Source organism: Vidua chalybeata, chromosome 3 (genome assembly GCF_026979565.1).
Source record: "Vidua chalybeata isolate OUT-0048 chromosome 3, bVidCha1 merged haplotype, whole genome shotgun sequence".
Classification (NCBI taxonomy): Eukaryota; Metazoa; Chordata; class Aves; order Passeriformes; family Viduidae; genus Vidua; species Vidua chalybeata.
This window is the reverse complement of record NC_071532.1, coordinates 77,500,081-77,512,854: the sequence shown is the minus strand read 5'-3', so window position 1 is coordinate 77,512,854 and position 12,774 is coordinate 77,500,081. Positions and strand designations below refer to the sequence as shown.

Below are 12,774 nucleotides of genomic sequence, written 5' to 3'. Positions count from 1 at the left end.
CTTAGAACATTCAAATATTCACTGCAAGACAGTATACCACAGAAGAAAAACTTAGCCTAGTATCTACTACCAGTTCTGTGAGACTTGCTAAAGAATCTCTGATAATCCAGTTACCAAATACAACTTCAAGTAAACCAGACCATCAAATACATAACTTGCATTTGCATCAGCAGAAGTTACAAAACCACAGTGCAAGTATCATGTATTTCTAGATAGCTCTTGGGCCTGTGTAATTTTCTGCATTACATCAACAGCTGTTATCAAACTGATGGATGCAGAAACATTATACTTTTTGTAAAAAATAAAAGAAACATATTAGCTTTGCAGCAAAAGCAATCAAATCTATATATGCTTAAACACCATACTGAGGAAATTAATTTGCTCTGACTTCTAAGAATAAGAGACTGCAGTTACAAGCAAATATTAAACAAACTAAGAATAAAAACTAATGATGGATATAAGATGTACCTATAAGCTCTGAAGGATTCTTATCACTGAAGCGTTCACATACACGGATAAATGTTTCTGTATTCTCAGGTGTAGGGCACTCACCATGCCTGAAAAACACAAGAACACATGGATTAGGAGACACCTGGGGGAAAGGCAAAAAGAGAAAAAAAAAAAATAGTTTCTTTAGTGTGATCTTTCAAAATAAAAGCCAAAGAAATAATTTAAAAGTGCACACAACTTACCCTTTACATTGGAGCTTAATATATTTAATTCCCTCTTTCTCTATATCATTTCTGTCATAGAATCTAGTGGTGTTGGTCAAGTCTACCAGCAAACCCATTTTAACCTAAAAACAACAACAACAACAAAAAAATAAACTTCTACATGTGGTTCAAATACTAGTGCATAAATACTAAATGTCTAAAAACATAATAATTAAAAGCAACCACAGGCTATATTTGTAAGTTTAAAATAATTAAATATTGTATTTGTTTATAAAATCTGTATTTTATCACCATTACAGACATCTGCATTTCTTTGTGAAAGCTGGTGTCTAAATTAGCACTAGTCATCGACTCAAAAACTTCAGTTTGCTCCAATCAATGATTCTAAATAAGAAAATTCTGCTAACAGCAGGAAAACCTGGTAAAGAATTACTTTAACATGCTAAAAAGACAAACATGATGGAATCAAATGCTCTTATGCAAAGCAGAACAGTACTAAACACTGGCACAGCGAAAGTACCATAAGAAAAATTAACTACTGAGACTTACATATAAGTACACCCTCAGAAAAAATAACTCATTTTAATTTACCTATTAGAGTGCAAAACAATGCAAAAGAACAAACACGTTTTCAAATTTAAAAATTAATCAAATTAATTAAAATCTTAAAAACATCTTATTTAAAGCTAAAATGCAAAACAAGCTCAGATACTGAAACATGCTGTCAGCAGCTAAGGTGGCAGTGTCAACCAGCCAGACGTTAGGGCACTCCTGAATTCAGGAAGCCTTGCCCACTCTACCCTAATGTGTCACCTTGTGCCCCAAATCATTTTTTTAGTGTTTGTTTTTATAGCTGGAAAACAGGTCTTTTAAAGAGCCTTCTGGAAGTTACTACATTTTTTTAGAAGGATGGAAAGCAGAAATTCCACTGGGTGGCACAAAACATACAGTGTATCAAAGTATGTCCTACTGATACTTGTTCCAAACAAAATTTCCAACAACAAACCTACCAGTTTTACTCTACAAAAACAGCCCACTAACACACCTGAGCAAAGGAAGTATTTCTTGTTTTCAGTCTTGTAAGTGCAAGCAATTGCTTTTGGACAAAAAATTCAGCGTCATACTTTCAGGTGGGACCAACAGACTGGCAATAATTTAGCAGTGCAGTTGGAAGAATTACAAAGTAAAACACCATTTCCACACAATTCAGAAATGTAAAATACAATTATAACTAGAATACACTTCAGAAACAGCTATTTCACATGAATGTGTTGTTTAGTAGACCTCTAAAGGAAAATTTCCAATTATCTACAGATAGCTCTCCAAGATATTCAAACTTCTGATGATATACATTTGTAATACTTATATACTTTCATATTACTTTTATTTAATAAACATTAAAAAGCATCATGATGTTATGTCAACAGCATTAAAACTTCTAAAGTAATATCCACATCAGTTTTAAATTTCTTATTGTCAACTTTGCATATTGTATTCAGAGTACTTTATTTACTTATTAGTGTGTTTTGCAGACATACAAACCACCTCACAAGGGGTCCACCTGAAAACAATGTTACAACACCTGAAACTTCAAATATAAAGTATCAATTGAGCTCCTAAAATGCAGATTGACGGCATCCTAGACAGTGATTAATTCTGTAGAAATTATACAAAGGCAATTAATTCAGTGATTACTTTCCTTCCTCTCCATTCCTTACAGCATTTTGCAAATGTCTCCAAGACTACTTAATTCAGGCCTGTAGGATTTCTCACTTGCAATTCTTTTGCCATTATCACATATAATTTCAATCATACAAGTGAAGCTCATGTGAAGTGACACTGTTCCTCACACACTTCAGGGAGCACTAAATAGGCATCGAGTGTAATTTATCTAAAGCTATAAAAGCATTTATGGCATATAGAGCATATAAGACCTAAAAGCAGCTTTCCTGCTCTACAGAAAGCCTAATCATTTGCATTCTCAATCCATGGGATTGACTGCACATAGCACATTACCATTTAGAGAGTGCAAAGCACAAAAAATTTATCAATACATTTTTAAAGAACAGGAGGATTATACAATGTATCAAAGTATACAACTATGATTTTCAAAAAATCCATGCAAAAAAGAACACCAGTACCACTGGAACAAAATAAAAGCCTTCCCCTCACTTCCTCACATTCCAGATATCCCCAGCTATTAATGCCTTATGCACGTGCTCTTTTGCTGCTGTGCAATAAAATGGGCTTTGTTAGGTTCCCCTGTACGACCCCAGAAGTTTCTCCTTAGACACTGGAGATTGAAAACACCCTCCACAGGAAGGAGAGAGTATAGTACAATACACTGAATTCACTCCAGTCTCAATTTTTCTTGCATTTCTTATTTGAGGAAAATAGTTTAGATCAGTGATTGAATGTACCTGTGAAAACAATAATGTGGCTGAAAATTGATAAGTAGTTTTCCTAATAGGAATTCTGTAACTTGAGTGTACTAATTATCCAAACATTCTTTTGAGTAAACTAATGTCTTAGCTCTGTGTGACAGAAATAAATTTACCTGTGCTAACCTACCTACTCAAGAAATAAATTTTTAAAAAAAATTATCACGCTGTCACCAATTGCTCCTGCAATTTGTTTAAGAGAACATTAAGATACTCTGCCAATATTGGCTATCAAAAGACAAATGGGGCTGCCATGGCTAATCAAATCAGTTTCTAACATTCAGATTTTCAACAACCAGCTCCGTGAGAAAAGGAATCACACAGGAAGCTTGTTACAGACAGTTCTACCCAGACAGATGTTGTCTTAATGCTAAACCAGCAAACCTTCTAAAATCTGTGCTAACATCAACATCTCTCTAATACAGAAATCCAGATGTAAAAGTTTCTGCTGAAGTTTTTATCTGGGAGCTAAATTACATGGACTTAAGTAATAACCAGTTTTCAGAAGTAACTATTCTGCAAAGTATTAGCAGTAAAAAACACACTACAATAAAATTACAAGAACCATGCACAGTGAGCTACTTTCAGCCCTCTTACAGGGCTCCTCAATTTCACATTTATTTCATTGCTGGCCTGTTGGCAAATTGCTAATCTATAAACGGAACACTCCAGTAACCACTACATAACTTGGCAAATAAAAAATAAATATATATTTTCAAACAGCAAACACTCATCAACGATGCCAGGGTCCAATATAATGTGATAGATTTGACGAGAACAGAAAGTTTGAGAGAAATTCTATGTTCTGCTTGTTAATCAAAATTACTAAAATGTAAGTCGGGATCCTCATGCTACTAATTTTACTATCAAACTCTAATAATCTGATGTCACTCAAGACGTCAATTTGTAGCATTACAACAGAACTGACAGATGCGACTACTGGAAAGGCTACAGTCTCACCATAATTATTACATTTTGGGGGCAAATCACTAAAGAGGCAAGCATTTAGAAATTCTGAGTAAGGTTGTGAAATTCTCTGTTGCTTCAAAATATACACAGAATTTTAAATTACTTTAAATATTAATAAGATTGGTTTGGGAAAAATTCCAGGTATGCCTATCACATCCAGTCAGAGTCAAAAATAACATAATACATACAAGAGAAACTCAAGTAGAATTTAGATGCTGAAATATTACAGTTTACGGTTTAGACATTTTTATTAAGGATTTTTGTCCATTAAAACTGTGTAATGAAGCTACACCAATAAAAGCTGCATCACCAAAGCCCACCCTGAATGGGCCCCCTGTCTGAGGCCCCGACTGTAAGCTGATCTGAGATAAGGTAGAAGTGACACTATTCTCAGGGCTGTGCTGGGCTGGGGGAGAAGAATTCCTCAGCAGAATTAAGCCCAGCAGCTTCGGGGTGGAGCCGTAGCCCCAGGCTTATCTGCTGCCAGGTCTGCACAGACTCTCGCCCAACCCGGGGGAGGAGGAGAGGTTTTGGGTGTGTAACCTCCGGGCAGAGGCAGTGAATGCCCTGCACAGTCTAGCTCAGCTGTGGGGACCCCAGCCCAGGAACACCACATCTACAGGACATTCACGTGAGGGACAGCAGAGGGGGTGTCATGGTCCATCAAAGACCCCCTGAATGGTTCCCCAGACCCTGCACCAGAGCACTGCACGAGATGCAAAATGATGCAACTGACACAGAACCTTGCCAGGGACAGTGCCAACCTTCCCCTGCTCAGGGGAGGCACCTGGGCATTCCCACCTGACCCAAACGTATATTAATCCACTGGACTCTACACTTCGTGGTGAAGGACCCTGCCCACCAAGAAGATCAAGAGGGGAGCAGCAAGATGTCATCTATTTAATCTGTTCCTGTCACCCTTTCTGTGCCCCACCCACTTCTTTTTTCTATTTGTCTATTTCCCTTTGTTTCTTTTACTGTTAAATAAACTATATCCATTTTTTGGTATCAACATTTAACCTCATTTGATTTTAATCTTCTTTTAGGAAATACTTTGAACCTCAGGATTCTTACCATTTTATTCACAGAGAGTTCTGTTTGATCCTCTGTGATTAGAGTGGATCGTAAAAGCACAGATGCAAGAACTCTAACAAGAAAAATCCTACCAGTTCAAGCACTGAGAACAGGCACCTATGCTTCACTGATCGTACTTTCTTATCACATTACTGCACAGGTACTCCTACCACTGCTACACTGAGTAGTTCACCATCTACCTAATACCTAAACTTAAACAACATTATTAAAATGAGGATTCCCACCTTTTAGTCACCTAATTGTTCTGATGTTTCAGGTCTGATACTGTTAAACAAATTCAAAATTAATTTAACCTCGATCAACAGCAAAAACTAATGAAAAAACCCACAGAAAAAACACCACTTACATGATTCATCTCATAGAGACAATCAGAACAAATGGCACTAAACTTCTATCTAAAGTTTAATAACCAATTAAATTAATTAGGTGGTAGGCCTTTCTTTGCTTAGCAGGCTCTAAATCCCATTTCCTACATCTCCAGATGCACTGGACTGGCCACAACACTACAGAGACCTACATGAAGGCTGGAAAGGTCCTGTTCCCACCTTTATTGTCACAGTTGTGTTACAGCCCAGAACAACATGCAAACTGAAGCACACAGACACACATGGGCAAAACAGAGAATGAAGAATTGAGCCAGAACCACAAGTCTGTAGTGGTGGATGCCACAAGGTTTAATAAGGCAAAGGGCAGGGTCCTGTCACAGCAGCCCCGGGCAGTGCTACAGGCAGGGGGAGGAATGCCTTGAGAGCTGCTCGGCAGAAGGGGACACAGGGGGTGCTGGCTGACAGCTGCCTCAGCATCAGCCAGGGCTGGGCTGCCCAAGTGGCCAAGAAGGCCAATGGCACCTGGCCTGTACCAGCAGTGGTGGGGCCAGCAGGAGCAGGGCAGTGATCATCTCCCTGCACTCAGCACTGGTGCACTCACATATCGAGTGCTGTGTTCAGTTCTGGGGCCCTCACTTTAAAAAGGACATTCAGGGGCTGAAGGGTGAACAGAGAAGAGCAACAAGGCTCATGAAGGGTCTCTTATGAGGAACAGCTGAGGGACCTGGGTTTGTTTAGTCTCGAGAATTCTAACTTGTAAGAAAACACTTTTGGAAATCCATTAATTGCAGAGGAGACCTGGAAACGTAAACAAACAAAAGAAATTTTCTCTACAGGTGTCCAAAACAAAGCCATCAACAACTTTTTCCTTAGATCTGAAAAGCAACACTTGAATAAATATTAATAATGAGAGCAATGTTTCAATTATTAGAAAATTTATCTTTACCTTCAGACTCTTTAAGTAGTTGGATAACATACTCGGGTGAAAACGATTTTCTTCAGCAACCTGTTCATCATATCTTGGTCCTAACATTGTCTTCAAAGGTAAAAACTTCCCTATGAAAGATAATAAAATTTTGCAGTATTTTATGCATATGTACAATTACAACTTAGCATTTCAAACCAACATGCTGAGCAGTTTTAGACATTCACCTTCAATAATAAATAATTGCAGAAATATTACAGTCAACAGTAAATTGGAATATTTTCTAGTTATGAGTTCTCAGAATTCACAAGTAAGTTTAAAAGTTTAAAGGAAATACAGGTCAGTTCATCTAAAATGGAGTAATTTAGCATTTTTTGCTAACTTTTGGTGTGATTTAAGTTGGGAGGGCTACAGCACAACATAGTATAGAAAATTAAATTCAGTACAGTTGAAAACATGAAAACAGCATTTTAAAATAACAGTTTGTCATCCAATCATGCAAACATCAGTTTTGATTACCTGCAAATACAACATACAGTAAGGATCCCTACAAAAAAAAAAATTAGCAATACTCTGTGTAGTCTCAAATAAGCATCTATCTTCCATGAAATAGACAGATGTGGAAACTATGAAGCTTTATGGAACTGGTTAGCTCAGGTTAGATATTGGTGAGCAACATGAGAAACAGCCTCACTTTTCCCTTGAGATAGTTCCAAAATTTACAGCTAAAAGGAGAGTTCTCTGTCATACAATCAACACTCATGTTAAATGGTAATAAATGATAATCACTTCAACTTGTTTGACTGTTAGAAAAAATTCCCTTTATTGCCCTTTGCCTTTTCATCTCAACCCTCCACCCACCCTGGTAAAAGCTGTTGGGTTGGAAACCTCCCCTCCATTTCCTCAGCTCTTCAACTATCTTTTTCTTTTTCAACTAATTTTCTTGCTTCTTTGTGTTCCTTGTCACCTTCATTCACACCTTGTCACACTATCATTCAGCCTCTCTCTCAACTAGCCCTTCCACTTTAACTTGCAATACTCCTCTGTACAGACTGATTATGTGAATCCTAAATTTACATGATCTATACGCAAAAATCTATCCTCACCCTAATTTTTGAAAAACAACATCGTGCTTGACAGTTTTTTTTGACTTTGCCACTTATCACACCCATACTAACATATCTATTCATTCATTATGGAACACAAAGAAGGTAACTAAGCTTTTTTATCCACAGCACTCAAGAATAGGAGCTGCACTGATGAAAGAGTCAATGGCTACATAAGAAAACCACCATCATTTACAAGATGCTGGGAAAAGAGAAGAGTGGGAAAAGTGCCTGGAGGTTACAATTGTTTCCTGTAGTATCTGATATGAGACTGTACAGTCGCACAGAAGACTCTCCTGTTCTCCATCTTCAGGAACAAAGAATGAACATGTTCATTCTCTTCCTAGTAGCAAACCTTGATTTAGTGTCTGATTTGCACTCTGATTTCTTTTTGAGTAACCAAAATACACTGCTGTTCACTGACAGAAAAAGACAAAGTCATCTAGTCAGCATCTCCTGCAGCATTTGAATACCTACAGACAGCTGTGGAAGTGATGAATATTTCATACAGAGCCCATTTACTATGACTTTCAAACCTGAAACACAGATATTTGGAAGAATTTAGGTGCTCAGCTTCTATAAATTCCAGTTTCTTCTTCTCTACCTGGAAAATCTGCAATTTGGTTTTTGTACAGATGGTTGAAAAACTTCTTCCCCATATGCATACAAGCCTCTCATAAAGCATCATCAAGCTACTGAAAATCTAAGCTTTAATTTTAAAAATATTTCTAAACTTTTTGAGTAATATGGACAAGTATAAAGGAGGCAGCAGCTACTGTCTCTTCTACAGCTTTGCCTTACATCTTGTGCTAAAGAAGTGATGCAGTAACACCTGATTGCAACTCAACTTAAGCCTCCATGCATAAGCTTTTGAAGATTAAAAAATAAAGTGATACTTTACATGAACATCAAAGCATCCCAAGTCATTCAAGTACCTCAACTACATTATGACACTAATTGTAACTCCTCGATAGAATTTCCAAATTAACTTCAAAATGTTACTGGAACCCTGACAACAGTTTATTACCTACTTCCACAATTATGTTCAAATTTTTCAAATAGTTCTGGAAAGTGGCTACTAAAAACCATTTTCCAAATTAATTATCTGTCTAGCAGATGGTATTTCTTTAGGCTGAAAAACAGGTAAAAATTCTAAAAATAAGAGCCCAGTATATCAGAGTACAGACATCAAGCAGATAAATCTGAGGGAAATCAAAGTGAATAACGTAAGATATCACATTTTCTACACGTACATGCTCTAACTTTGTCACATTTTTTATCTTCAAATATAAATTCCAGAGCACACGAGTGAAAAAATACTTTTAATTTAGCCTGATTTTCTGTGACATGAAGCTATCAACTCAAAACATGACATACATAATTAAGTATGACCATGGTATGTTTAGATTGAGCATTGATTAGGAAGGCTAGACTGGGAAAAGTGTGAGGTTGAGGGAATAAAATTAAACAGTAAAATACACAATTAAAAAAAAAAAAAAAAAACCAACAATATCTCTACAAAGTAACAGTTTTCTGATTCAAGAAATCAGAAAATGAACTATGCTGGATCAAAGCATCCATTTCACCTAGTATGTCATCACCAACACAGGCCAATAACAGACAACTAGGAAAGAGAGTAAAACAATGCCATTGGCAATCCATCATCCAGATTATTCTCCCCAACTACAACAAGCTATAGCTCAAACTTCCTGAACCAGAAGCATTACTCTTATTTAAGGTGTTTTCTCATATGCAATATGGATACTTTTCCATAATATCCCAGAGTTCTGCATGCTACATGTGTGTCTAGAACAGGATTTACTAATATGCATCAATAGAAGGAGGCTGGAAAACACTGTTGAGACACTTTTCTAGCCTCTTCCTCTGTATCTTGATAGCACTTTTCATGGCAAAATTGCCAAGAGAATGGGTTTTCAGTGGTCATGAAAAGCAGATACCTGCTGGGATGGTGCTGCCAAGGCAGTAAGGCTGAAGCAACCTGATCACTTCAGAGCTAAGTATTCAGAGAAACCCGTTTTCATCAAAATGACTGAAGTTCTACTACAATGCAATGAATGTGAAAATGTGCGATTCTGAGGATAAAACCAGAAAGTGGCACAAAACTACCAATATTTAAAGAAGTGAACAGGAAAATAATGGGAGACATAGACGAATTCACGTTGTCCAGGATAAAGAGCCCTGTTAACCTGAATGAACCCAATCTCAACAACAGGAGAGTTTCAGGCCTCATTAGAACTTGTCTTGAGGTCATCTAGAAATTCTAGATGCCACAACCATGAGACAAGAGCCTCACAATCAAACATTCAATGAATATGAGTCCACAGAAGCCATACTAAACTTGCTTAGCAACACTATTACTAATATACTATCAGATGGAAATAAAGTCGCATACAGGTGCTTAGAAATCTGATTTAAACACTAATTAAAACTAGAATGTATCATCTGGGAGATAGTACCAACATCAATTAAACCCTAAAAATCATCTCACGTAAAACTGCTAGATGTCTTTGAATGTAAAACAGCAAAAAAGGGAAGAAGACCAGTGGCATACCATTACTTTTGGTAAGTTGTTCACACTAAAAAAACTAAAAATCAAGTGAACAAGAACACATCCTGATAAAGCACACAAAGAAATGAGCCAAGCACTTCCAGTTTTTTTACTTTGCATTAACTTCCCGTGCATGATCGCATGGAATGGAAAAGAATTACCTTGCAGTTCCTGAATAAACAAACACACAAGCAGTGATGGCACAGCAGATGACACACTGATGACCCTCATTCACGCTTACTCTAGGTTGCTATTTCTGAGAAACCATGGCTCAAAAGACAGACAAACAAAAGCCACAACTAACAGAGATCAAGAACTTGCTGAGAAGAAAAACACAGAATAAAGAATCATTAGTCTGTTTTTGTCATGGCCAAAGGCTTAGGCTATCAAATCTCCCTCATTAGATACAAAGTAATTCGTGAGGCCAAGATCAGGAGAAAGAGATAATGGACATGAGCAATCCAACAACACCGTTATTTAACTGAGCCAAGTACAGAGAAGTGTAAGGAACTTGAGGGAAACCAGTAACCCACAAAATGAACAACTGATGCTAAATACTGACAAATGCCAAATAATGCATATTGATGATTATTGAGGATTGAACCAAGTGAGATGTCTCACCAGGTTCTAAATATAGTCATCAGTGTCTTCCATTCCACAACCAGCTGCCACCAAAAAATGTAAGATGACATGGAAATGTGGGATAGAAAACACAGGAGTTGTAACTATTAAGCAAATCATGGCACAGTGCCAGTTTAAATAACACACTGAGTAGCACACGTCGTGTTTTGAAAACATACCTTCACATCATCATAGAGAGGAATATGAAAGGAGTGAAAACTAGAAAATATTGGAGGAAAAAAAATAACTGGAGGCAGGAACTGCTTGCATTAGAAAGAAAAGAAGAACTTTAGAAAACTGAAAAGACACGTTTGTTTACTTTATCTCATAGCAGGCAGCAGAGGAAACATTCACCTGAAGTCAGAATGATAGCTAACACACACTATATGCCAGAAGACTAGATACCGAGTAACAACCAAGACAGTGCGTTATGGGCAAGAATATCCAAGAAGACAGCAACCACTGACAAACCCTGAAATACAAGTGTAACACTGGAGTGTTACACTTAAACTCATTTTCCAGCTAAAGCACTCAGGAGTACATTGGTGACTGGAAGGGCACTGTCAGTCGGCAGAATAACAAATTGACACAGATATGACTTCAGAGCATTCCGGAAAAAGAGACTCAAACGTGGAAGAGGCTGCACAGAGGAATGGTATCACTAAATTGGTCAGGGTGGAGGGGACCACAGAGGGACAGCTGGTCCAACCTCCCTGCTCAAGAAGAGTCATCCTACAGCACATTGCACAAGACTACGTCCTGATGGCTCTTGAATATCTCCAGTAAGGGAGAGTCAACAATCTCTCAGGGCAATCTGTTCCAGTTCAGTCACCCGCACAGTAAAGAAGCTCTTCCTCATATTCACGCAGAACTTCCTGTCCATCAGTTTCTGCCCATTGCCTCTTGTCCTACTGCTCAGCACCACTGAGAAGAGCCTGGTTCCATCTTCCTGACCCCCCCACCCCTTTAGATATTTATACACATTAATGAGATCCCCTCTCAGTCACCTCTTCTCGAGGCTGAACAAGTTCAGTTCTCTTAGCTTTTTCTCCTAAGAAAAATGCTCCAAGCCTCTCATCAACTTAGTAGCTCCAGTACGGCACCTTCTGCATGCCTGGCTGTCATAGCTCTCATCAGATGTGACAGCTAGGAAAAGTTTCAGCCCGAAACTGAACCAATGAGAAGCGAGAGCAGGAAGCGAGGCTCCGGGGGGCAGGAGAGGGCCCGCACCCCCGCACCTCTGGGTGAGGCCGGGGCGAGACCGTGTCAGACGGGGGCACAGGCCGAAGGGAGGGCGAGCCCGGCGCTGCTGCTGCGGGCCGGGCTCTCAGGAGAACAGCCACCCAACGGGAGTCAGGTCCGGGACAAACACCGGCCTGGAGCTCGGGGCGGAGCAGTGCACAGCCGTAGCCCCGGGACAAAGAGCTCCGGCCGGGACGGAGGGCGAGAGGCCGCGGAGGCTCCCGGCGATGAGGAGGAGCGGGACGGGCGGGCAGCGGAGCGCCGCAGGGGAGGGGGCCGCGCCCGCTGCCGCCCCACGGCCGGGCAAGGCCGGACTGGGCCGGGCGCTCACCTGCCACGGGCTGTCCCCTCCTGGGGCAGTGGAGCCAGCGCGGCGGGATCTTGTTGTAGGACATGGCGGGGCCCGGGCGGCCCCGGGGGGGGAGGGAGGGAGGCGGGGAGGGGGCGCGGGGTGCGGGGCGGCCCCGGGGCGCTCAGCGGCCCCTCGTCCGCGGCGCCTCCATTCAGACCCGGTCCGCCTCGGCCGCCGCCGCACACGGAGCGCCGGGAGCCGCTTCCGCTTCCGGGGCTCCGGGAGCAGGGGTGGTGCCCGGCCGGGAAGAGGGCAGCGTAAAGCAGAGCTCCTCATTCAGCCTGGGAAGCGGGGTGGGCTGGGGGGAGGTGGTCACCAACTGCTTCAGGCTCCTCCTCCTGGTGCAGAGAGGGGCCACAAAGCTGGTGAAGGGGCTGGAGTGCAAGTTCTGTAAGAAGCGCCTGAGGGAGCTGGAGGTTTTTGGCCTGGAGAAAAGGAGGCTCAGGGGGAACTG

The 12,774-nt window shown here is 40.2% G+C and overlaps 1 protein-coding gene across 2 annotated transcripts in view; it reads right to left on the bottom strand.

The window, feature by feature from the left end:
* The window catches only part of RNGTT (RNA guanylyltransferase and 5'-phosphatase), a 170,390-nt gene extending 157,916 nt beyond the window's left edge, over positions 1–12,474 (bottom strand). Inside the window, exons 1-4 of one of the 2 annotated variants that reach the window (XM_053938712.1) lie at positions 12,300–12,474; positions 6,452–6,561; positions 693–796; positions 469–557 (exon numbers count right to left, since the gene is read on the bottom strand). In XM_053938712.1, the coding sequence (XP_053794687.1) occupies positions 469–557; positions 693–796; positions 6,452–6,561; positions 12,300–12,363 (367 nt within the window). In that variant the 5' untranslated portion in view covers positions 12,364–12,474. Of the gene's footprint in view, positions 1–468; positions 558–692; positions 797–6,451; positions 6,562–11,733; positions 11,790–12,299 lie in introns of those variants that run through there. The other variant, XM_053938713.1, reaches the window with a different exon arrangement.
* Positions 12,475–12,774: the final 300 nt, after the last annotated feature.